The 23,884-nt window shown below is 34.6% G+C and overlaps 5 protein-coding genes across 5 annotated transcripts; 2 read left to right on the forward strand and 3 right to left on the reverse strand.

The window, feature by feature from the left end:
• Window positions 1-834: 834 nt before the first annotated feature.
• Tsp_03167 (WD domain, G-beta repeat-containing domain protein) lies at window positions 835-6,897 on the reverse strand. The gene is made up of 16 exons (XM_003379461.1): window positions 6,798-6,897; window positions 6,314-6,428; window positions 4,928-6,198; window positions 4,737-4,849; window positions 4,458-4,647; window positions 4,157-4,393; window positions 3,498-4,097; window positions 3,226-3,431; window positions 3,010-3,150; window positions 2,808-2,955; window positions 2,513-2,739; window positions 2,267-2,475; window positions 2,028-2,202; window positions 1,864-1,978; window positions 1,066-1,732; window positions 835-994 (listed from the first exon to the last, which is right to left on the reverse strand). The coding sequence occupies exons 1-16, from the start codon at window positions 6,895-6,897 to the stop codon at window positions 835-837; spliced, it is 4,674 nt and encodes a 1,557-aa protein (XP_003379509.1).
• A 925-nt stretch (window positions 6,898-7,822) lies between these two features.
• Tsp_03168 (hypothetical protein) lies at window positions 7,823-10,525 on the reverse strand. Its single transcript, XM_003379462.1, has 3 exons — window positions 10,405-10,525; window positions 9,928-10,164; window positions 7,823-8,079 (listed from the first exon to the last, which is right to left on the reverse strand). The coding sequence occupies exons 1-3, from the start codon at window positions 10,523-10,525 to the stop codon at window positions 7,823-7,825; spliced, it is 615 nt and encodes a 204-aa protein (XP_003379510.1).
• A 246-nt stretch (window positions 10,526-10,771) lies between these two features.
• On the forward strand, window positions 10,772-12,996 carry Tsp_03169 (conserved domain protein). The gene is made up of 6 exons (XM_003379463.1): window positions 10,772-10,818; window positions 11,075-11,091; window positions 11,595-11,751; window positions 12,622-12,725; window positions 12,824-12,837; window positions 12,952-12,996. The coding sequence occupies exons 1-6, from the start codon at window positions 10,772-10,774 to the stop codon at window positions 12,994-12,996; spliced, it is 384 nt and encodes a 127-aa protein (XP_003379511.1).
• Window positions 12,997-13,086: 90 nt separating this feature from the next.
• Window positions 13,087-14,946, reverse strand: Tsp_03170 (conserved hypothetical protein). The gene is made up of 5 exons (XM_003379464.1): window positions 14,694-14,946; window positions 14,095-14,207; window positions 13,853-14,029; window positions 13,449-13,786; window positions 13,087-13,390 (listed from the first exon to the last, which is right to left on the reverse strand). Exons 1-5 carry the CDS (start codon window positions 14,944-14,946, stop codon window positions 13,087-13,089), a joined length of 1,185 nt encoding a protein of 394 aa, XP_003379512.1.
• A 684-nt stretch (window positions 14,947-15,630) lies between these two features.
• Window positions 15,631-23,202, forward strand: Tsp_03171 (putative protein RIC1-like protein). The gene is made up of 21 exons (XM_003379465.1): window positions 15,631-15,888; window positions 15,956-16,140; window positions 16,554-16,561; window positions 16,887-17,236; window positions 17,310-17,401; window positions 17,460-17,817; window positions 17,930-18,127; window positions 18,223-18,333; window positions 18,402-18,491; window positions 18,588-19,476; window positions 19,678-19,820; window positions 19,885-19,971; window positions 20,031-20,115; window positions 20,181-20,616; window positions 20,700-20,845; window positions 20,910-21,354; window positions 21,432-21,720; window positions 22,112-22,261; window positions 22,375-22,536; window positions 22,772-22,873; window positions 23,116-23,202. The coding sequence occupies exons 1-21, from the start codon at window positions 15,631-15,633 to the stop codon at window positions 23,200-23,202; spliced, it is 4,671 nt and encodes a 1,556-aa protein (XP_003379513.1).
• The last annotated feature ends 682 nt before the right edge of the window (window positions 23,203-23,884 follow it).

Genomic DNA, 23,884 nt, shown 5'->3' on the forward strand with positions numbered 1-23,884 from the left:
TTGATTATTCATACGGTAGTTTGACATTTGTTATGATAATATTTTTTACAAACACACCAAAATAATTTATTTTAAAATAATCTTGAAAAAATTATGAAAATATAAAAATGATAACATATGAATTTAATAACAAGTAATTCTTTGGTTTGAAAGTTCAAACTAATTTTACAGTAAGCAGTCAATGTTAATCATTCAAAACGTAGAAATGCACTATGCCAAATAATCTCGTCATTTTAAGAAAGTACGTTTTTTTTGTAATTAAAAATTTTAAATTTTACGCTTATTATTTTTATAATATACATATGCATATAACTTAATACGATCTGTTGTATATTTTTTTAATTAGTAAAAATTTGCAAATATAAAGCGCTTTAGTTATAAAATTTAAAGTTATACAGCAAACATGTCCTACATTTCATACAGATTACGCTTCCGATTTTCAGAGTGTTCCCGCCAAAATTAACTTTACAGTAATTAGTTATTTGAAATTATTGCATTAGAATTACTTCTATAGTAGCAGTATGAATTTATTGTATGTATTTACTGAAACTTCTCAATCAGCTGAAAGTTGTCTTATGCAATAATTTATATTTAAATGAAAAAGTGCTTTCGGAAACTTGTTAAATAAAAGTAATATCGTGCATTTCCTTTATACTGTAAGTATTGTGACATTTGTTGTCTAATTTATTAGTAATATAGCAGTAAATTAACGTAGGCATTTTGAAAGCACTGCGGGAATTGTAAATTCTCAACAGATAATTGCCGTAACGTTTACTTAAAACGAACAGAAGCTTATTGTTAAAGCATTTGGTAAGTGTTGACCAAAATTTATGATTATTGTTTCATTTTGACTTGAAATTGTTTTTCCAACTCTAAAAGTTGAAACTGAGAAAAACTTATTTTCAAACTGAATAGATTATTTGAATTCAACTGTTCAGTGATCGAATGCTTTTCTTTGTCATTTAAATAAGGCGTATTTGATAATTTCTTGGTACTGAATGTTAAAGTGATCGCAGTGAGGTTTATTAGTTTTCATTAAAAATGTCCTTTTTCTCGTTCGCTCACAGCAGCACGCAAACTCTGGTACGTGTTTGTTGTTTTAAAGAACCGCGCTCGCATGCGTTGGAACCATGCGGCGTTTGGTTGGAATTGGCTATGTGTAGAACGGACGATTCTGCTCTTGTGATGCATTTTGCTGGTGTTGAGTTGAGTGTCATAAATTGTGTATGGCTGCGATTTAAGCGGTCGAAAAGGCGCAAAGAGCTTCTTGATCGTTGAAATTGATTAGTACCGGTGGACGATCTTGCCGTTCGCAGTGTATTGTCTTTTGTGTTGTAAAAATCAGCGGCTGCGTTAGATTTTGATTCCGATCTGTGGCTCATATTTTCCGCACTAACTGTATTGTCGAGCATGTGCCCGGTTGCGCTTCTTTGAGTTAGTGCTTGAAGGGAATGCAGAAGTGAAACGGTGTTATATTTTGAAGAAAAAAAACTATTACTTGTTGGCAACAGGTTGAACGGTTCTCTTGAAGTGGCGTCTTGTATGTAATCCTCAAGCGGTGGCACATTGTGCAAGCACAGACAAGCCACATGTGGGCAGTTTTGAAGTTTTAACAGTATTCGCCGACAGTCTGGCGTCAAGAGTAATTTCAATATTGGCATGTGCGTATTGAATGCGGCTATGTTGGCACCTGTCACTGTATGCCAAGCGTACAACCAACCGTCTTGGTCGCCTAAAATGAAGCGATTAATTTGTATTTTTGCAACAAGAAAAATGTCTCATCACTAGATAGGCATATTTTCCCATCATATGTTATTGCCAATGAAGTGATTGGATGTTGGTGTTGAGTGAACTTGCTTATACTTTGACCACTATAAGTATCCCAAGCGAATATTTCATTTTCTGATCCAGATACAACAATTGCGCCGTCGTAACTGACGTCACAATACAATACTGGTTGTTGATGTTCGGCCAAGACCTGCGTTAACAGTTTTTGGTGAGCTTTTGTAATGAAAGACAATTTATACCTGAGTTAAACATGCTGGCTTTATTGCCCACACTTTTAAAGACTGGTCTTTGGAACCGGTGACCATTAGCTGTTTATCGCCGGAAATACTGATGCAAGTGATGATGTCATTATGTTGTATTCGGCCTCGGGTAGTCCATGCCTCTTCCCTTCCAACCATATTTAATATTTTAAGCCTAAATAGTGACAACATTGAAAAACATTTTTATTATGATAGCAAATCATTAATGATTAATTTACTCTTTTTCATTGTCTCGCACACTGACTAGCACATCTCTGTCTTCGATAAATTCTAAAATGGAGCCCACATCGCTCAGGCAGAACGCTTCATAGCTGTAATCTTCGGTATCTTCAGTGCTCCAAAGAATCACATGACCGTATGCATCCAAGGAAAGTACAACCGAACGATCAGAAAAAATGCGCAAAGCGACTACAGGACTGGCGTGACCCTGAAATATGTGACGTTGAGTTTTACTATTTTATAACCTCTTTTTGTGAGGTGCAAATTGGGTAACATGCCTCGAAAGTTTTCAGCGTCATTCCATTAGCCATGGATAAAATGCGAATCAGACCATCGGCGGTTCCACTGAGCAGAATGACGCTGTCGTTATCGAACTGCAAAGATGTGACTTTGGAATAATTTTTACAATTCGTTGCCCAGATTCCGTTGCACATTTCCAAATCCCAGAGGATAATTTTTCCCGAATTGTTTCCTTTAAATTCAAAATGTGCAAATGCAAGTGAAATGAAATTAATGAACAGTGAAAAGGAAACGTCGTACCATATGCGCCGTATTTGAAATCACAGGACATGGCCATGACAGAGATGTAATTCGGTTCTTGGAAGAGATCTACACCATCTGTGTATATGCTCCAAACGTTGAATGCATCCGTTGAACCAGAAAACAAAAAATGACCATCTATTGATGTCTGAAAATATATTTTACAATTATTTTATTTCATGTTAATTTGTCAAAGAATAACCTTCAAGCAGGTGACGGCTGAGTTGTGGCAAGTTTGTGTGGTCATTAGCTGGCCAGTGTGCAAATCGAAACAGTAGATTTTACCATCACTGCTTCCGGCAAATGCACGGCAATCATCTTTGGCTATTTCCAGACTGCATATCTTTAATGTTGCGATATTTTTCATGAATAGATGTTTCAATAATGTTGTTGAAAGTTTGGAAAAATTTCGACTCACTTTGCCTTCGTGGCCTTGCAATTCAAGTAGATGCGTATTCATGCATATTGAAAATACTTTCAAGCTTTCATCTTCGCATGAAACCAGCGCAAAAGTGTCGTTGCTCGTCACCGCTATTGTACGCACTGGTGCCATTAGACCACTGAGTTGTGATATAGGATTTCCGGATAACATGCAGCAAATGGTCACAGTGAAATCTGCTGAGCCTGTAATATAGTACAATCTATATGAAGCTGTGGAAATATTAGGTTAAGTAATTTTTTTCTCTGTACCGGAAAGCATGTATAGATCGTTAGAAGTTAAAGCGATCGCTGTTACTGGCGCAGTGTGATGATTGAATGTGCGTAATTTTTCTGTTGTTTCGCCAATTGAGTGCTGGCATATACGACCGTCGCTGAAGCCAGTCAGTAAATAACATCTAGTCCTTGCTGCACAGGCACTGGTCAGTTTTCCTTTGCCCGCTTTAAACGCCTTTTGACAACTAACTTGTGTCCAATTCCAAAGCATTACTGTAGCATCTACTGAGCAGCTCAGAAAGAACTGTCCATCGGTAATGGTTTTCAAGTAGATCACGTTGCTAACATGACCTTCGAACGAGCGGACCAACTTTCGGGATGACGTATGGTACATCCAGATTGAATTTTGGAAGCGACCTCCAGTGACCAGCAGGTGTTGATGATTTAACGTTGGCTCTAATACCAGATTATTTCCTATGGGTGTAGTTGATTCTTGAAATCGACAGCTGACCACAAGTGGGCATATTTTCGGTTTTACCCAAGGTGATAAAGGCACGAGCAATGGTATATCTGAAGAACTGTCAACCCATGACATAGCCTGTTCCAATAAGGAATTCAGCACTTTGGTGTTGTTTTCTGAAATATTAACTCAATTGCTTATACTCTATCTGTATGTGTATAATTAAGTGAATAACCTCTTGAGTATTGCAAATTCAGTATAACCTCGGCAGCCAACAGATTGCCGTTTTGGAATAGAATACTAGCGGAAGGTTTTAGTATAGATGAATAGAGTACATGGAAGCTATGATTGAGCAGTTGCAGCATTGTACTTTCGAACATGCTTTTCAAATGAAATATTCCAGCACCTTTGATTGTTGCATACAAATATTCAAAATTACACAGACTCTGCGCTTGTAAAAGGTCCACGCTTCCTGTAGCAAATTGGAAACTCAGACTCGACTTTGTGTGCTAATTGTTCAGTGCTTATCCTCTTACCGGTATGCAAGAGATGATACCATAGATTACGAATACTGCGTAGATTGAAATTTAGCATTCCGTCTGGTGTAACTGTTTGGAGTGGACGGGGCATTAGGGTACCGCATTGAAGTTTTGATGCTGCAACTTCGATATTTATAATTGCAGGTAGTGTGTTGTTAAATAACGCTACTAAAGCAGAATGACATTCCTAAAATGAATCTTTTGTTATATTATTTTTGAGGCACATTTTTATTGTCAATTGTAACTAATGTGATTAATGAATAATCAGTGTTTTACTTTGAGTTGTTGGATGGTATTTAAGTAACGTCTTCTAACAACACCAATTATGCATGTATGAGACCAGCGGAAAACAGTTTTATCATCACAAAGCACTTCTTCAAGCATTGTGCCTGAAACGACATTTATAAATATTTGTATATAAAAACTTATTTGTATATATATGTATATATTATTTGATTATGGATTACCTAAACAGCGTTTCAGTTTCAGCCAAACAACGACTGGAAAGTGTGATGTTGAATTTGGCTGTTGTAAGGAAGTTTCAGCAATGATTCGTTCCTGGCAAGAAAGCAAATCGAACAATTCGCACTGAGTCAAACCAAAATGTGCACATTCAATATAACTCAGTGCTGTTGCGCATACTAGTGGACCGCACAGTTTTTCAGCTAATTCGAGTTTGGCTTCAATTAGCTCGGTGAGCTTGTTGTTGAAAGTATTTATTGGAATGGACTGTTCTGATTGGGCTTGGATTTCGGCAAACAAGCGCAACGCTAACGGATTCATGTAAGGCAATTGCATCAGTTCTTCTTGTGTTATTTCTTTGGTAGGTGGAAGGTATGCTTCATAGATTTTTCTGTTCATTTCCACCGTTAGGGGAGGAATTTTGAGCACACATTCAGCCGATGCAAGTCGAGACGATGGAACTTGTTCAAGTGGAGCGTCGTCGTTGACGGTCATGAAGAACACAGTATGAGCTGGCAATGCTGGAGGTAACCAGAACGGCACGCTAGTATCTGAGATACTGGAACTTTCTTTTAAACGATGCACGTCGTCCAACAGCACCACCAACACTCTCTCTGGACATTGTTTGGCGGCCTGCTCGCAAAGGGTGCGGAAAAGATCGAACAGACGATCGACGCTCGTCTGAGTAATATCCAGGCCTGGGTCTAGATGGAACCGTCGACATAGTTCCAGGCAACAGCTGCGCAGCAGTTCGTGCACTGTACAAGACAAGGGACTGAGACGGACGAAACGTACCATTGTTTCACAGCGATTACCGAACCACTCTTTCAACAAGTGATTGGCTAATTGGCAAATGATCCTTGTTTTACCCTGACCGTGGGCACCTTTGAGCAACAAAGCCAAACCGATACTACATTGTAGAGTGTGTTGGAAAATATCCCGAAGTCGATCGATCAGCTTCTCATGACCAAGAAGTGGCTGTTTGGATTGTTCACTGGCATATTGAATGTGGATATGGGAATCGTCGAACGGTGAATATGAACAGTTGCTGGTGTTTATATGGCGTTCGAAAGTTGATTGCAATTTTTGCTTCATACGTGCAACAATTCGCCGGCAAAATTTTTGCAAATATTGCACGTGACTGTTGACTTTGAGTGGATGTTCATTAGAGCCAGGCAATGGAGCTTGTACAATTTCCACGTCGTGGTGTTGCATCAACGTGGAAATTGCATCTGTGCAACGACGCGTTGGTACATCGCCACTGTGTTCTCCGGAGCTGAGTTCTGATTTTACCGACTGCGGTTGTATAGCTGCGAGCAATGGACATGAGCACCGAATTATTATTATTATTATTATTATTATGCTTTTCTTTGCTTGTTTAATTTTCTTACCGGCCACTTTTCGCCAAATTATCAAACTGCGTTGCGATGATGTTGAACGTGGACAATGAGCCGCCGCACGTCGAAGGAACACTTCTTGCAAACTTGGGAACGTTTGGCAGTTTACCTTCAAAAATGTAAGCAATAATAGATTAATAGTTGATTTACTTGAATTTAAAATCATCAGTTTTTCAATTACTTGTTTCAGTTGAGTGTTTATTTCAGCTGAACTGCTTTGACTTATCAGCTTGCACAATGACCAGTAAGATGACCGAGCGTTTTCATTTCTAACATGTCGAAAATGAAGAAGAATCACTGTCGCAGTATTCATTATTTTTTTACTTAATAATTTTCTACTTACAGACTACTATAATCGATCAGTTTCATTTCATTTTCATTTCCACTGTACAAATATTTCAGGTTGACACTTCCTGAATCCAATGGGAACGATTCATTGATGAGTAAATTGCAATACAAGCAATGCAAATGCACAGACCTGTCGGATCTTCAGTTTTCAGATAACTTTGCAACGATTGCACTTGATCTCCATTCAGCACCTTTGGAAGCACACGGCTGCCCAATGTTTCTCCAAGCATACTCTACAGTTTGCAGTTAAGTATAATTTTTTATTGTTTTTATGTGATTTTTTAAATTATTTTCTTATATTACGATGAAAAGTGAATTAAATTTTCGTTAAATATCTCTTAAATCATAAGTCCAGTGCGTATATTAGGAGGGGTGTAATCAAAATTGGCAAATTACCTGAAAACTTTTATCTCTATTGTTGATTGTGCATTCAGTCGATTTTCTGTGTTCTGTCGGTTTCATTTTAACTACTGCATTTGTTGCTAAGCTGAGTTTCCATTATTAATCATTTTTAGCTAACAATGAATAAGCAGTGGGATTGAATGTCTAATTTTCTGAATAGCTATTTTTTTTCATACATCAGCGTACAGCAGTAAGGACAGAAAGCATATTTACTGTTTTTGTTTGTTTTCCAGTGCATCATTTCAAAATTGCAAATAAGTACGAATGCAAATTTTGCTGAATGCCAACTGAGGTGAATGATATCTGTGAACAATAATTTGTATATTTTTGTTGGCAAATGACTAGTGAAGAGTGGATGAATTTTGATAAGCTTAATTTTAAAAGTTTCCACTTAAGCTTTAAAAATTTAATGCTGTTGTCCAGATTTATTACTAATAATTAAGAATTAAGTAGGTTTTCCAGTTTTTTGTTGAACTGTTTGAAATGAAATGTAATGGAAGAAAAATCAACTGAATTGAATTAATCTATTCCAGATGGATATAAATTGAAATGAACATGCGCACCTTGATGTAGTGTTGTTAAAGCGGCAAAATTTTCAGAAGTAGTACTGTGTGTGCGTGCGCTTTTATTTCATCTATATTTCAATTGCTTTGTTTTATTTATTTTTTGAACCACCGTGTCAGTGACATAAGCTTAAGAAGAAGAAAAATAAATTCGTAAATTATCAATTCAGAAATGAATGGTGGTTGTTATTTATTGCTGTGCAGTGTGATGAAATGTGAATATGAGCTGTGTGTATAAGCTTACCACAAAAAAAGGTCCGCAAGAGGCATGTCCACAGTGGTCTATTTCTTCGAGCAATAAATCGAGCAAATCAGGTTGGAAGACGAGTTCAGTTTCATCGTCAAAGAAAGGATCGACCAATGATATTTCAGCACCATGTGATAAACAGTATTGTTGCATCTCGATTAGTATTTCACGTCGAAATAATTCTTTTTCATCTTTGAATTCTAAACAGATTATGAAACATAATTAATGCATTTTATTTTTCAATTATAAAGTTTAGCATTCATATTCGAACTCGAGAAATAGAGAGGGAGATTCTACATTTGAATTGTTTTACACAGTTACACAGTTTTGTTACAGAATGTTGTTGCTGTTCTTAATTAAGAATGCATGTTTATTGTACGCAAATCTCCAATAAAGTTAAAGCAATGAATTAGTTGTAATCATCCAATTCCAATGTTGACATAGTAGCTTTAAAATCCTTTTTTAATGATTTTTGATCATGTTGATTGTTGAATTTTCAAATCGAGCTTGCCACTGTTCAGCGCAGTTGCTTAATTAACAATAATCGATCGACGAGAAGAGCATTTTAACAATTTTTGCTGCGGGTTCAAATTACTGGAAACTGTTTTTTCTTCAACTGTTTTAGTAACGAAATTTTTGCATTTTGTTTTTGTTCAAATCGATTATATTAAATTTATGCTTCCATCTCTTCTCTCGTCTTAAACCCCCGCCCCTGTCTCTTTCCCTTTCTTTCCTCTTCTTCCCTCCTATACATCTGTCCATCCATCCATCCATCCATCCATTGATCTATCTAGTTCGAGTTACTAAAATGTTTTTGACAAATTGAGACAGTCATAAATAAATACCAATTTTATCTTCATTTTGGTATACTTGAGAACTGTCTCATCTATTGATTAACAGTTGACATTTTTGATTGCCATTATAAGCCTGTATTATTATAATTATTATTCCATGAATGAATGAACAGATAAATGTAATTTTGTGGAATGTTCTTTTTCTGTATAGATGAATGTATAGAATTTGTTTTTATTCTGTCTTTTAGTAATGTTCTCATCGACAGATTTGCAAACAGAAATTTCATTTATAAAATTTGTGAGATTGATTTATTGAAAGATTTTCATTTCTTGCTGCATTTCGTGTGTGAAAGAATGATTTGAAAATTTCTTTTAAATAGAATAATTATGCATTTATTATATTATGTATGAATGAATGCAAAAGAATATCAGCTGATGAATTGTCGTGCAATTTCTGCAACGAGAATTGAAGTAGGAAGTTCAAGAAAGTGAAATGATTATGGTGATATTTGTTTTAAAAATAATTCTCCACTTAATTTTTGCATTTATAAAGAAATATTGTATGTAAAATTATGATTAAGCATTTGATGATGAGAAGCTTTTTTTAAATGGCTCATCTTGCAGTTTATGAGTGATGTAGCTCAGTTTGTGAATTGTTGCGTAATCATTTTTGATTGTATTTTATTTATGATAAAAGAAATCCATGTCAATATTTATTGGTGATCAATACATATGATTTGAATGAATTATAGTGTAAAATGATTTGTTTATCTATAAAAAGGAAGAAGAGAAGGAAACAGGGATATGCATCGTCAGTTCTTTTTGTACATATATCCATTGCATGCCAAGCATGCAACGACTGATGAATAATTGGTTAAATAAGAATAGAAGTGAGCTTGATGAATATAACTGTATTAAAATGTTTAATATGTTTAAATATATTCAGTAATTATTTGTACATATAATAAATATTATATTATATTATATTATATTATTTTTGAGATTATTCCAATCATTTGTTTTATAACACATTATTAATTATGATTGTAGTGGTCGTAGATTGTCGTAGTCGTCAAGTTTGTTAATATTGCATTATTGATGTAATGCTGACAGTGCAGACATAATATAATATGATGCTTAACATGCAACAAGTAAATGTAAATAATAAGAATAATATATGTATATGTATGTATGTATGTATGTATGTTTGTTTGTTTTTGTTTGTTTGCATTTATGTAAATGTACATATGTTACCTGATGGAGCCCAGAGGAAGATTATTATTTGACGTAGATGCATGACCGATTTATCTGAAGCTTGATGGTCAGTGGTCGGTTGGTCGACAATGAATAAATTTTCAGTTAGCTTGTTGATGAAGCGAAGCGATTGCTTCGAAGGCAACTTAACCGGCGGATCGCCATCGGTTGTGTTTGACGTAGATGCGGAATGTTTTTCGCTGCTCAAATTGCCATTCATGGTGGTTGGACGGCGATCTGGAAGCTTTTTTCGCCAAAGTAAGATTTAGCTTTGATACTCACTAGATGGCGCTTTTTACTGTTTGGCTATACTGGTTGCTGGTTAGTCGAAATAGGAAACATGGCGTTCGGCATTGCTGTTTTGTTTTCATTTCATTACAGTAAAATGTCTATCAAGAGCCAATGACCTTTCAGGACGGTTTAGTTCGCAGTGATTGTAATTTTGTGTGGAAGGGAATGAAAAAAATTATTTCGCACCATTATTGAAGTGAGCCGACGCTGTGTACATGCGGTTGCCCAGGCCAACCGACTGACTATTTACTTCAGGCGCATTAAGATCGATCTTTGCAACTTGAATGAAGCAGCCGAGGTGATGCATATGGCGAGCTGAACGATCTGAAAGCCGAAATTTGCCACATTTGAACAAACTGAAATTGCAATCAGTACGATTTTGTGGTTTATTTACAATTATTATTATTATTTTCGTAATATCCAGTTTTTTCATTTTATTTTTTTGCATGTAAAATTATGTTTATAATGCCCTGAAGTTGGATGAGAGAGAGCATAGGGAGGAGGGTTTATTCTTTAAATATTATTTGGATTATTTGTTTAAGATATTTTTTAAATGCCTTTAGATGATTTAATGTACATGCTTGTCATTGTGAATCAAGTGTCATTTGTCAGGAATTTTTTTATACAACGTTTATAATAGCTATAGATTATATTTAAATGGATATTAATTTTCTTTGAACTCAACGTTGCAAAAATTTGTTGAAGTGACATTATTTTTCACTTTATTTTCAAACTGTTAAACGATCATATTTATCAATGATGGTAAAATTTATAATTGCTTTTATTATTTCCACATACATACCGTGACGCATTGCAATCGCAAATACTGATGCATATAGGTTTTTCTGATTTTTAGAAAGTGCTCATCGAAAGGTTATAAGTCAAACACTGAATTTGTCATACTTTGTTATTTTAGTATATTTATTTATTTATTTATTTGCCTTTTAATTAATCGATGTTTATTTAAATGTTCTTCATCACTGAATTTATTATTAATTCATATTAGTTGGTAATCAATTGAAGCATGTGGAAAGATAGTTTCTTCTCTATCACCTATTTCAGATATTTTTGTAGAGAAGAAAGCTGATCAATTTGTTATTCACACATTGTCATTCTGTTGAATTTAAGTAATCACTTTTTGCTTGACAATAATGATGCATTACTGATGAGATTATTTTTCACATTTACACGAACATATCCTGCAGTGACATTGAAATGTGTTCGATATTTTGAACTGAAATTTAATTAACCATTTTCTCATTAAAATATATTTGAGTAGGAGGCATTTCGAAATGATTGCTCCTTTTTCTATTTGTTATTTTATGAATTTATTTCTAAATATTGCTTATCTTTTCTGATAAGCCTTTCTAATTAAGATGTTCTACAACTCTGCAAGCGTGGTTGTTGTGATATTTGCTTATTTCATTATTGTTTGCTTATCCAAGCTACACTGCCAAGCTGTTTGCTCAACTCATCCACTAGTGCAAATTATGCAAAATTAAATTGCCGTATTTGTGTTCAACCATGGCATAAGTAAGGTTTTGCGAGGTTGTTGTGCATGCAAATGAATGCAAATGCGGAATTCGTTTGCTGCTGCTGCTGTTTAGCTGTTTGGTTTTTTGCGTTCTATAGTGAATTTTATTTATTCAAAGATCAATTCCAATTTCAGTATTCGTTGCGTCACAATTAATTGAACAAATTTATAATGTGAATGAAAAATATTTATTATTTATGCGGTTTAAAAGCAGTTTATTTTCAAATGAATAAATTAGACGTTTTTTTAATAATGCTTTATAAGGAATGGTAGCTTTTTGTTAGATAGCAAGATTTTTTCCATGTTGAGGTTTATGTTCAAAATTTTTTTATAAAACAGTTTTATAATTTTTTAAGGAGAATGTTTGCTTTTTATTTTAATTTTTAATTGAAACATTGCATTGCTTAACGTAAGCGATCCATAATCAAGATTTGCATAAAGCAATCAGCGGAATATTATTGAAATTTGAGTTAAATTTACATTCAACAAAGAATAAAGAGGAAAATCATTTCATTTTTCAAGTTGTTCATTGATAAACGATTACTTGCATAATTTCCTTACCTTACTTTTGCGATTCGTAAGAAATGCTTTCTTTTATGTTTGCATTATATATGTAGCCGTGCAAAATTAGCTTCATTATCAGTTGAATTAATTGTCAGATGTTGAAATGGAAGGGTTATGTATCCGTTTTCTTCTTCTTCTTCTTCTTTTCCTATTTTCTTTTTCACTTCAACTTCATCTTTGCGTAAATATTCTGTAATCATTATCTTAAACATTGTGTGAGAATATTGATTTTTTCCAATTTTGCATGATTAAGAAATTATTTGAAAAAACTTTCCGCTTGGATTTGGAAATTTTAAGAATGTTAGATTGATAATACTAACGGCGTTGTCTTTTCGAATCAGCTCTGCTGTTAACGACCGCAGGGTACTTACTTCGTTATTCACTAATGATCATGAGGCAGTTTACGCTAGTTAATTGAATTTTCTATTTACACAGAATCTGATTGCTTTTAAAATTTACCAGTTTCGGTTATTTTTATTTTTTCAATAAATTTTTATTTAAAATCAGGCGTTTGTTTGCTTGTTTGAAGCTTGCTTAAAACTTTTCATAATTTCAGAAATGGAACAGTCTAACAGTAGAAAACAGAACTTCAATTTTTCACGATATTTAGAGTATATGTATTTTTTTTATTTTAGATGAAAAATGATGTGCGGGTAGTATGGGCTTTATTCGCAAAGTGATTCTTTCAGGCAAATGTTTATTAAAATTCTGAAGTATTGAATGAAATATATGGACATTTTGTACAAATAAATCGATCCAATGAGCAAAAATTATGATTCCATGCATTCTTTCAACAATTTGCGTAACCAGCTCTGAGAATTGCTCAGGCTTTGCACCAAAGATAAGTGATCTTCAGCCGGTGCTACATGTTTGCTGATTATAACTGCACCGTTGTGTGTACTTACTTCACGAAGATGACTGTACATTGAATTGGTTTGATCCTTGAATGCTTCACTTTCGTTTTCTCCAACAATTAACAATACTTTCAAATTTTGTATGCTGTTATCGTTCATTTGTGGCAAAATCTGCGTTTCAAATATTGGACTATATTGAAGCGCCATTTCTTCTGTCAAACTACAAAGGGAAGATATCTTTAAAATTTTAATCACCGGACCGTAGCGTTAGTACCTACCGCACAGCATTTCCAATGTAAGAATTTACCAACGGTTGTAAATTGTATACACCGCTGAGAAGTACAATTCCTCTTATGAGAGATAGTTGTTCATTTTTTATCTTCGACAAAGCCGTGCTAATCAAATGAGCACCTGCCGAATGACCGACAACATATATTGGTGCAGAATCATACTTTGAATTGCTCAGTTCGACCAACAGCAATACACCTTGAATAACGTCATTCACAATTTCTTGCATCGTGACCATCGGCGCCATTCTATATTCCAACGTGGCGAATCTTATTTGCTTATCTGTCAAATCGCAAATCGCTTCGCCGTTGATTTGTGATGTTCCTTCCTTAAACAAAAGATAATAATAATAATAATATGAACATTTATTCAATTTGTGAAATATGGATTATACCTGCCAAAAACCGCCGTGAATATAGAATAATGTAGCAATACTTGATTTTTGAACATGTTCAAAAATTTCCACACAGCTTCTTCGGCTGTCGGTACAGTCGAAAGGAAAAGATTCTTTCCGAATCAGGGCATCGTTCGGAATAGCCACAGTAGTCCATTCATAAAACTTTTTTAAAATCTTAATTAATTTCAAAAAATTATTTTTTTAGCTTGCGCAGACTGGTAAATTTCATTATTATTTACCTCATACGGTTGACATCGTCTAGCCGACCAATGACTTGCAGAATATTGACATTCGATTTGTGAATATGGAAATCCATGAATGCAAATATTAAGGTTTTTCACATCTTCTAACCCTAATATTTATAACAAAAAAGATAAAAACAACGAAATAAATGCCAACAAAAGTAATCAGTTTAAAAGTTTATAATAATAAAATGCAACGTATTCAATTATCAGTAGTTAGTTTAAAAAATGTAAAATAATTCAAACGCAAATATTATTAAATTTAAAGTATTTAAATTTCGAAATATTTTGTTACAGTAATCCTAAAATAATGCTTGCATGTCTGTAAAAATACTGTATAAATGACGTTAAATATACAACAGCGATTTTTAGATTTTTCATTTATATATCAACTGATAAACTTCAGCAGTCAGTTTTAACCAACAGACATTGACATATCAAAACAATCAACACATATTCCTTTAACTTATTAAGCACTTTTTAGTTAATTACGGACTGCCGCTTTTCGATTTTAATGTTATATTTATTTAAAATTTACTATTTATTTACTTTTGTAACACAATGAAATATGTGAAATATAAAGAAAAATAATTCACCTTTTGAATTAAGTATATTCAAAAAATCGTTAATAACAAGTTGTGTTTGTTTAGTGCAATGAATTAGATCATTCGTGTTGTTTTTCAATTTTCCGCTTAACAACGGCACTTTGAAGCAAAAAGAAACATTCTCCAGTTGTCCTTCATTAATCAAGATATTATTATCACCATGACAATGATTTAATTCGCTAATTTTCACACTCACGAATTCAGATTCACCATGCATCCCTAAACATTCTTTGCTCACTTGCATCAGAAGAAAAAAAATAAAAAAACTACTTATAAACAGTTCGATTACAATCCTGTTGTTAATAATATTTTGCGTAATAAAAATTCATTGCACTTACTATACGTGCGTACAAAAATTATTCAGTGCACAAAGTAAAGAATGTCATTCACCACCAAAAAATTACAGAAATGAATCGTCACTAAGGAATATGTTTGCATATGGTGTACAGATAAACAACCCAGTTAAAATAATAATGAGAACTTTAAAAAAATTCGTAAAATGAAAATTCATTACAGGTAATTAATAATTATGTATGGCAAATTATTTGTCTGTTAAATGCTGAATGATAATAATTTATTAGACATATATTTATACAAAAATTGATTGAATTACTATTAGTAATTGATATTTATTATGTTCGCGTAGTGATCTGAAAAAAATTCGAATTAAAGTATCTTATGTTATTAGTTCTTCATTTTGTTCTTACTGTAATTTTGGTTGCAATTATTGCTCTGCTTTTGGCATTGAAAGTGCAACTCTGAACTTGTTTTACAGTTTGTCAAGGCAACTTTTTATCATGCTCAAATAGCAAGAACGTCAGTTAAGACATGTATTGGTTTATAAATGTTCGGCCGTCCTTGCCATATCTAGAAATTGTCAATAAAAGAAAATTTTCTTTTTCCTTGTGATGCTTTGATTTATCTGAAAATGTATCCGATTGGCATTCCAACTGTGCTAAATACCCATACGGAAGATGATGATGCCGAAAAATCACAAATTGTTCACTTAGCTTGTAATCGAGAACGAGATATATGCGTAGTTTTGTGGCGAAACGCTGTTGCTTTGTATTTTACATTTCCACAGCTATGTCTGATTTCACACTTTGCCACAGACGAAGAATTAGATTTGATGGGTGACTATGAATGCGTAATGTGGAAACCGGATAGTACTGCATTATTGGTTCGAGTATGTATCACACATTTAATTTACTTTTAATCGTTTCAATTTTTTAACAAAGTTTTTCTTATTGTAGACTTCAAAGAATTTTCTTTTATTATACAAAGTGAAAATCGATTGGGAATTATCTTATCGCGTTTTTCAAGAAGCTGCTAATTCGTCTCATAGTAGCAGTTCCAATCGACCTTTTATAACAAGGAAGATTCCTGCCGTTCAGCTCACCTTAACTACAACAGTGAACTTATCAGCTCATATTAACTGGTAACTTTTTTAATTTTTTTACTGTTTTTATATATCTTACTTTTTAACTACTTTTCCCGAAATAACTGTGTTTTATTATCATAAATCTTCATGTATATTTTTTAATGTTTAATATGGAAATTTTGTGGCTTCAAATCATTTCAAGTGTTTGCATTGTTAACAGAGTATCATTATTTTATAAGGAAATTTTAAATCATTAATTATGTGACGTAACTGTAACGCAATCAATGGGATAGATGACTGCTCATTGTTGAACAAGATGTGTTTGTTCATTGTTTTATTTTGTCATTATTGCCAAACAAACAGTAAAAGTTACTTTTTATTTAGAGAGGAAATAATGTATTTTATATCTGTTTAAGATTTTGTTCTTCATTTATAATTTTTTAATTTTAAAATATTTTCAACTTGTATAGTAGTTACAGTAAGTAGTAAAATTCACAGAAATAGTAATAATTGAAATTTATGACAGTGAATAAATATGAAACAATAGTCTAATATCTAGCTGACTATATAAATTTGGGCGTTAATGTATTTTATATGTAATAATATTGTTTGAACTTGGCATTTCACTGTAGCATATTTTTTTCACATAGTGTTTTTTAAATGTGAAACGTGGCAATTTGTATCGCTGAAAATGATAAGCAAGTTGATTGTATGCTTACGTACATTATATTTTGCTTGCTTCAACAGATAAGAATGATTTCAAGTTCAGTTGTTTGTTTTGTTATATCTAGTTTTTATATGAGAGATTCTTCATCTGGAAATTAATTACAGTTATTCTACTTTGAAAGAAGAGTTTCTGATCTGTTTGAAAAATGGTTTTGTTCATCGTTTTCTCTGGGATGGTCAAATTGTCGAAGAATTGGCTTGGTCAGTGGATAAAGTGCCATTTTACTTCGATCAGTTGCAGTCACGTGCTCAGTATGCGAACCGAATAGCGTCGGATTGCAGTGAATTTTCTCCCTCCACTCCCCCAACAGCAGCAGTCTGCTTTGTTGACATTTGTCATTCATCTTTTGTTGGTGGATTTTTGGTAGTGCTAAATGACGGTCGTGCTGCCCTGTTGACAGCATTGTCACCAAGATTTCATCCTTCGGTAATGATAAGAAAATTTATTGTTCAATATGTTGAATCAAAAAAAAAAGAAAAGAATTCTTTTTTACAATCAGGAATTGAGAGCAATTTGGGCTCCAAATGTAAATGATGCATGCTGTTGTTCAACGAATCATAAATATCGTTTATTGGCGATTGGATGTAAAGAGTAAGAAATGTTGAAAGCGAATTAAAAACCCATTTATTATTCGGTTTAAATTTTTCAGTTCTTCAGTTCTTGTTTTTCACGTCGACGATACAACTGGTGCCTTGGTGTTAACTTACCGTACAGATTTGAATGTGATCGGCAATCCAGAATTGACTCGCAATTTGGGCCCCGTTCAGTCTGTGAAATGGGCAGCACCGGGTAACTATCTGCTGGTCAGTTGGCGTGCCATGGGTATTGGTTGCTGGTCAGTATTTGGTTCAAGATTGTGGTTCAAGCCTTGTCTGTTGGATCGCAGTTCAAATGCGATTCGTTGCTTCGACTGGGGTCCAGAAGGTCACCATGTATGGTTCACCAACGGCGTGGAGCTTTTCGTAGTTCGCCTTTTGTCTCTCTGCGATACCAATTCTGTTGTTTTAGTATGAAATGGAACCTTTTATTTTCTTCTTCTTCTTAATTTCACCTGAACAATAGCTATTAATTAATTTTCAATTTCCCTTGTTGATTTAGCGTTGATTATTATCTTTTCAGAGCGATCGAGAGAGAATTGGTTTGTATTGTGATGATCAAATTTATCTAAGTCCCGATAATGGTATCAATCGCGCATCTAATGCCGAATGGCCGCTGGCTTTTTGGCATCAAATTCAAGTGCCGTTGGAATATTTGAATTATTGTTGGCCCATTCGAGTGAGTCAATTATTGAGTTTGCGCGTGACCACTGTCAGCTTGGTTTGTTACTGCTCTTATAAATGTGAATTATTTTCTAAAAGAAACTTCTTGTTTATTTATTTATTTATTTATTATTTTTTTAATTTCCTTTTTAGACGTGTTACTTTGATGCGATCAATAATGTAGTTTGTGTGGTGGGCAGTCGTGGTTTTGCTTATCACTTGTTGACGACCAGAAAATGGCGTCTCTTCACCAATGAGGTTCAGGTAAAAAAGAATTTGAATTTAAAATAGATGTTTTAAATTACTATCATTTTTATATATTTATATTTTAGGAGCGTCAGTTGGTGGTCGGTTCGGCAGTGCGTTATTGGAATGGTTATATAATATGTAGTTGTTACGATTTTGAAGATGAATCAGATGAAGTAGATGATTGATTGCATTTGAAAAAAAAGCTGTTTATAATAATATTTATTCTATTATTATTATTTTATTGTTAATATTAGTGTTATTTTGTTTAGCTGAGATTTTATCCAACTTCAGAACGATTGGATTCTGATTATTGCACCCGTTTGACTTTGGAATCACCAGTGTTGTTGTTATCGTTACGTGAAGAAGTGTTGTTGACGTTCGATTTGGAGGCGAAATGCATTTTATACTACATGTCGATAATTGATGATGCTAAGCAGAGAACTATCAACGTGGAGAAGAAGGCTATCATTTTAGTATCGGATCTTGTTCCGCATCCGTTTTGTGTTGCATCGGTGCATATAATCTCTAGACAGACACTTGACTGTGGCGAAGGAACGTTTTGCGGAACAGTGGACACGTTGCTGCTAAATGTAGCCGGTCGTGTGATCATGCTCACGCCTCAGACGTTATCTTGTCGACGTCACGTTGGTGATGACGTGAAAGCTTCACAACTTGAAGCGCCTTTACTGATTGCCTCGTTTGTGGAACAGATTTGGTGCGGTGCCGGTGCCGATTCTTCGAAGCCACATTTAAGCCAAGCGATTTGGATCAACTCTGGTTCTCGGGGCATGTTGATATGGATGCCATTGATGCCACGTGATGACCAGCAGCATCTTGCCACCAAGCATCAATCGTTCATTTCTAAATGGATCATGCTTGGTTTCCAGTTGTCATCTCTGCACCCTTCAGTGGTCTGCTCGTTGAAGTGTTTTTTCTTGGGTGTGGAAAGTGAAACAGATTGTTCAAATTCTTGGATTGAACATAAACGTGAGGTGTTTCTGCATCACATTTTGAAACAGTTGCTTCGGCGAAATCTTGGCATCTATGCACTGGACATTGCGAATACTTGTCGTGATTTGCCTCATTTTCAGCACTGTTTAGAGTTGCTTTTGCACAGTGTCCTCGAAGAGGAAGGCACTTGCTCAGAACCGATTCCAGGTTTGAATACACACATATATACATGTATAAAAGTCACACTGTTATACTGTTTAGCACAACATGATTAAATGTGTATTAGATGAAATTACATTTTACAAAATGTATTGCTATGAATTAACGTTTCTAAATGATTGATTCTATTTATAAATGTAATAAGATTACGATAAGCTTGTCTTTATTACTTGGTTGTACTTCTTTTAGATCCGCAGTTGCCGAGAGTTATTGAATTTTTGCGCGAATTTCCTGAATTTCTTCAAGTAATTGCTTATTGCGCGCGTAAAACTGAAATGGCACTGTGGAAATATTTGTTCCAGTATGTTGGTAGTCCAAAACAGCTGTTTCAAGTATACATTTCTTTTAATTTTACGTTGTTATTTTAATTTCTATTACCATTTGTTTCTATTTGAGATTTGTCTAAAAGAGAAACAATTGGAAACTGCAGCTTGCTATTTTATCATTTTACAAAGCATGGAATCATCATCAGACAGTAAAAAGGTATACGATAAATACATGTGTTTGTGTGTGAAGAAATTTAAATAATAAATATTTTTCAGCTTGCCACGGAACTTTTGAAAGCCGTTTTAAACGAACGCAGATGGAATATTGCCAATGAAATTATTCGCTTTTTGAAATCCATCGGTTAATAAATCGTTTTTTTTTCTAAAAAAGATTTGTTTTTATTAATTTTTTTTGATGATTTTCAGATCCATCCGATTTGGATTCACCTCCGACAACACCATTGATTTTTTTGAAACAGTCTGCACAGCCGAGAATATCTATTCTTTCTCCTACGGTTATTGAAAATTGGAATGGGTTCATGTTTGCCAATGCATCTGGTGGTGGTGGTGGTGGATCACGTTCTCGAAATCAATCTGGTACAAGTCACACAGATTCGGCTAGTCGTCACAGTTCCGCCGTCTGGTCAACGCCTTCAGTAGCTGAGCAGTCTATTTCACATGGTCAACAGCAGTCCAATTTTGGATTGGATCGAAAAAGTGACAATAATTCTATGGACGGATTTGTGCAAATTATTTTAGCTGACCATGCCAAGCAGTTGATTGCCAGCTGTCGACTGTATGATTTGATCGTATTTGCAGATCAGGTTAACTTCAACGTCATTCTGTGGTTAAATCAACAACGGTAAGCATTTTGTCATCCATCTAGGCATATTGTATTTTTAGAATTGATAAAATTTATCAATATAATTCGTTGATTGTGTTTAGGCATCGTGCAGCGAAAGTTGTGCATTTTCCAACGGCTTTGCGAAGTTTACACTCCGATTTCAGCATTGCCTACCCTTTACCGGATACGAACTTTGATATAAGCTATTTGGGAGCGTCAGCTTTGCAAGATGTCCCTTATTCAGCTGGTAATTGAGCAGATGTGAATGGAATTGATTTTAATATTAGAATTTTTAATTTGAATTTTTGTAGAATTGTTGGAGACGTCGAATTTGTTGAACGGCAATGGCAACGGTAATATTGGTGACGACGATTTGTCGCTGATTGAATCGCTCAGTCTTGTTGAACCGAAAGGGAAACAGCCATTTGATTCGGCTGCTGCTGGACAGTCGAACGGTTCAGTTGTTGTTGATACGCTAAAGCTGGAACTTTTGGATGGTGAATTGTTGGCAGATGACGATTCGAAAAGAAAAATTGGCAACGAGCGGATGAGAAAAACGATGCATTTTGTCGAAAGTATTATGATAGAAGCGGCTTGTTTGGATTGGTTGTTGTTGATTGATTTGGTGTTGCGTGATTTGAGAAATTTTCGGTCATTGTTGTTGATGACCATCTCTTCCACGAACGCAGATGAAATGAAAGCGTTGGACAACGGTTTGACAGATTTGATTCAGTGGGCTGAGAAGGATTGGTATGTGTATATATTTTTTTCGACTTTTTGATGATTTAATAAGATCATTTAAGTTAAAATTGTTTTTTGTTTTGTATTTTCAGCTTTGCTTATGTACCGTTTTTTAAAGCTGTTCGTGATGCTTTGCAACATGTGTGTGCCGAACGCTTGGAAGACGATTATTTCAATATTGGCAATGGGAATTCAGCGACGTCGATGAAATCTGTGGAAAATGCTGCGATTTCTGTTTCGTCGACATTATCTGTACGAGAGTTGGCCATAAAAAATCTCAGCAAAATTGAATCCAAAGCAGCTTTCAGCGAAACGTTTTCCAGTCGACCTCAGCTCGGACGACATTATGTATCCTCTGTTGAAGATCATTTGATAAATCCTGTTTCTCCTTCAGAACATACATCCTGTTCGATGATGTGATAAGCTCACTTCAGTTTCAGTAATTCCGGTTGTTTGATGCACTGTGCTCATATTTGTTGTTTAGTCGAGCTGTTTATTATTGTTAAGCCAAACAGTTGATCCTCTTTCTGTTTCTCTTTTTGTAAAATAATGACATCGTTGCGCATTTATGTCTTTGGATCTATTTTGTTTTTTTCTTCGAATAAATAATTATGCATGTAAAGTTCTTTTCATTAATTTCTAGAAAGGTTGAATTCCGCTATTAAGAAAAAGGAAATTTATTTACAATTATGAAATTTCAATTATTCACTTGACAATACATTATGTTTATTGCGTTTATTTTCAGCTTTAATATTTATGCATATTGTATGAGCGTACGTCTACTGTCGATATATTTACAGTATTACGAGTTCAACAAAGTTCAGATTCGCTGATCGGTTTTGTACAAAAGTTTCGTAGCTGCACTACTACCACCGCCAGCCACTACACAACTGCCACTAATCAATTCATATTTATTTCAAAGGTAAGTGAGTTTTGAAGATTTATTTTAAAGGAAGTGCATTTATAAAAATGTAAGAGAGTGAATGAAATTCAGTAATAGAATGTAAATCAAATGTAAAGTTGGTGACGCTCTAGAATGCATCGAATGTCCCAGAAAATATAGAATATCTCGCTGAGAGGTTGAGAGGAAAAGATAATTTTCAATACAAACTTCTTCAAGAGACAGAAACGGTATTCAGTTCTACATCTCCCACATGCAAAAACTTCATCAATTCAGATTTTCACCGAATCACTTTAGTTAGTATCTGCAATTATTTATGTGAAACGTTGTTTTTTTTCATTAATGTAAGAGAATTTCATTTACTGCAAGATGTTTTACGTCTTTGGGAATAGGATGCATATAATTGATTTTTGTAAATGAGTCAAGAGAAATGATAAGAGGTAACGAGGTTATTATAAATGAAGAAATACGCATAGCATCGGGGAAAATGACGAAAAAAGAATAAGAATTAGGAAAATGCAGTGAATATAGCCTAATCGGAATTGGCAAAGGTTGCGCGTAATTTTGAAAACGCGCCACTCACTCGGCCCCTTTGGATGCCTTTTCAGCGTCGTTATCTTCAGTAGTTGCCTGGTTTGCTGCACTGAATGAAGCCATGAAGCCAGCAGAGAGCAACTGAAATTAAATGTGAATTGTTAAATTGTAAAAACATATATAAATTATTATACAAAATATACTCACCGACTGAGGATTGATAGTGAAGGGCATTGGTATGGTGATGAACTGTTGCTGCTGAGCGTTGCTGGAATCGGATACAGTCGATGTGCTAGCCGGGAAGCCGGCGAACATAAACTGTGTTTGTCCATTTATATCAGTTGTCATGGCGGTTGTTGGAGCCGCATACACAAGTCCAGGTGGAATCTGGTACATCAGGGCTCCATTTGGAGCAATTCCAGCTGTAATAAAAGAATTAACATATAATGTTGAATGATAAATAATTGAGAAATTGTTCCTCAGTTCAATTACTTGGAATGAAACCAAAAGATTGCTGCTGCTGTTGACTGCCAGCTGCAAGATTGTTATTAGGGAGCAAACCTAGAACGCAAATGGAAAAAGAAATTAACCACAGGTTGTATTGCGTGCTTTAACGTTAAATTAACCAGTGAAAGAAAACACAGGAGTTGTGCCAGAAGCTACATTTGAAGTGCTCGTTGACAATGACGAGTTTGTCGTTTTGACAGCATTTTGCGGACTCAACTGCGATGACGCCGCACCTTTGCCAGCTTTGCATAATTTTTGTTGTTGCTGTTGCTGCTGCTGCTGTTGTTGTTGTTGTTGTCGTTGCTGACCAACTGCACATTTGGAATTTTGGCCAACAGAAAGCGAAGGTGAGCACAGATCATATTCTATTTCTTCATCGCCTTCGTCGCTTGACTGAAACGCCGCCGCAGTGGCAAAATCCATCTGAGGGGAATTAGTGAATAATGGAACCGGAGTGACCATAGTTGGTAGATCGTGAGTATAACTGGAACCTAACGAGAACGGCTTTGATGTGCCCTGAAAATATTTGTTAGTTTTTAATAAGCAGCAGCAGTAATAATATACAGCATAATTATAAGAAAATATCTTCCGGATGAAATATGT

Source organism: Trichinella spiralis (assembly GCF_000181795.1).
Source record: "Trichinella spiralis strain ISS 195 chromosome Unknown Scfld2, whole genome shotgun sequence".
In the NCBI taxonomy this organism is placed as follows: Eukaryota; Metazoa; Nematoda; class Enoplea; order Trichinellida; family Trichinellidae; genus Trichinella; species Trichinella spiralis.

Coding starts and splice junctions, on each gene's coding strand:
- Tsp_03170 (XM_003379464.1), bottom strand. CDS start 14,946: ATGCAAGTGAGCAAAGAATGTTTAGGGATGCATGGTGAATCTGAATTC. Junction 13,787..13,852: donor TTCACGGCGGTTTTTGGCAG/GTATAATCCATA, acceptor CTTTTGTTTAAG/GAAGGAACATCACAAATCAA. Junction 13,391..13,448: donor TACATTGGAAATGCTGTGCG/GTAGGTACTAAC, acceptor TTCCCTTTGTAG/TTTGACAGAAGAAATGGCGC.
- Tsp_03169 (XM_003379463.1), top strand. CDS start 10,772: ATGCCTTTAGATGATTTAATGTACATGCTTGTCATTGTGAATCAAGT. Junction 11,752..12,621: donor TGTGTTCAACCATGGCATAA/GTAAGGTTTTGC, acceptor TAAGAATGTTAG/ATTGATAATACTAACGGCGT.
- Tsp_03171 (XM_003379465.1), top strand. CDS start 15,631: ATGTATCCGATTGGCATTCCAACTGTGCTAAATACCCATACGGAAGAT. Junction 19,477..19,677: donor TTGCTCAGAACCGATTCCAG/GTTTGAATACAC, acceptor TACTTCTTTTAG/ATCCGCAGTTGCCGAGAGTT. Junction 22,262..22,374: donor AATTCATATTTATTTCAAAG/GTAAGTGAGTTT, acceptor GTGACGCTCTAG/AATGCATCGAATGTCCCAGA.
- Tsp_03168 (XM_003379462.1), bottom strand. CDS start 10,525: ATGCATCACCTCGGCTGCTTCATTCAAGTTGCAAAGATCGATCTTAAT. Junction 10,165..10,404: donor GTCGGCTCACTTCAATAATG/GTGCGAAATAAT, acceptor AAAAGCTTCCAG/ATCGCCGTCCAACCACCATG. Junction 8,080..9,927: donor CTTCCTCTGGGCTCCATCAG/GTAACATATGTA, acceptor TAATCTGTTTAG/AATTCAAAGATGAAAAAGAA.
- Tsp_03167 (XM_003379461.1), bottom strand. CDS start 6,897: ATGCTTGGAGAAACATTGGGCAGCCGTGTGCTTCCAAAGGTGCTGAAT. Junction 6,429..6,797: donor GAAAACTGAAGATCCGACAG/GTCTGTGCATTT, acceptor ACATTTTTGAAG/GTAAACTGCCAAACGTTCCC. Junction 6,199..6,313: donor AATTTGGCGAAAAGTGGCCG/GTAAGAAAATTA, acceptor ATCAGAACTCAG/CTCCGGAGAACACAGTGGCG.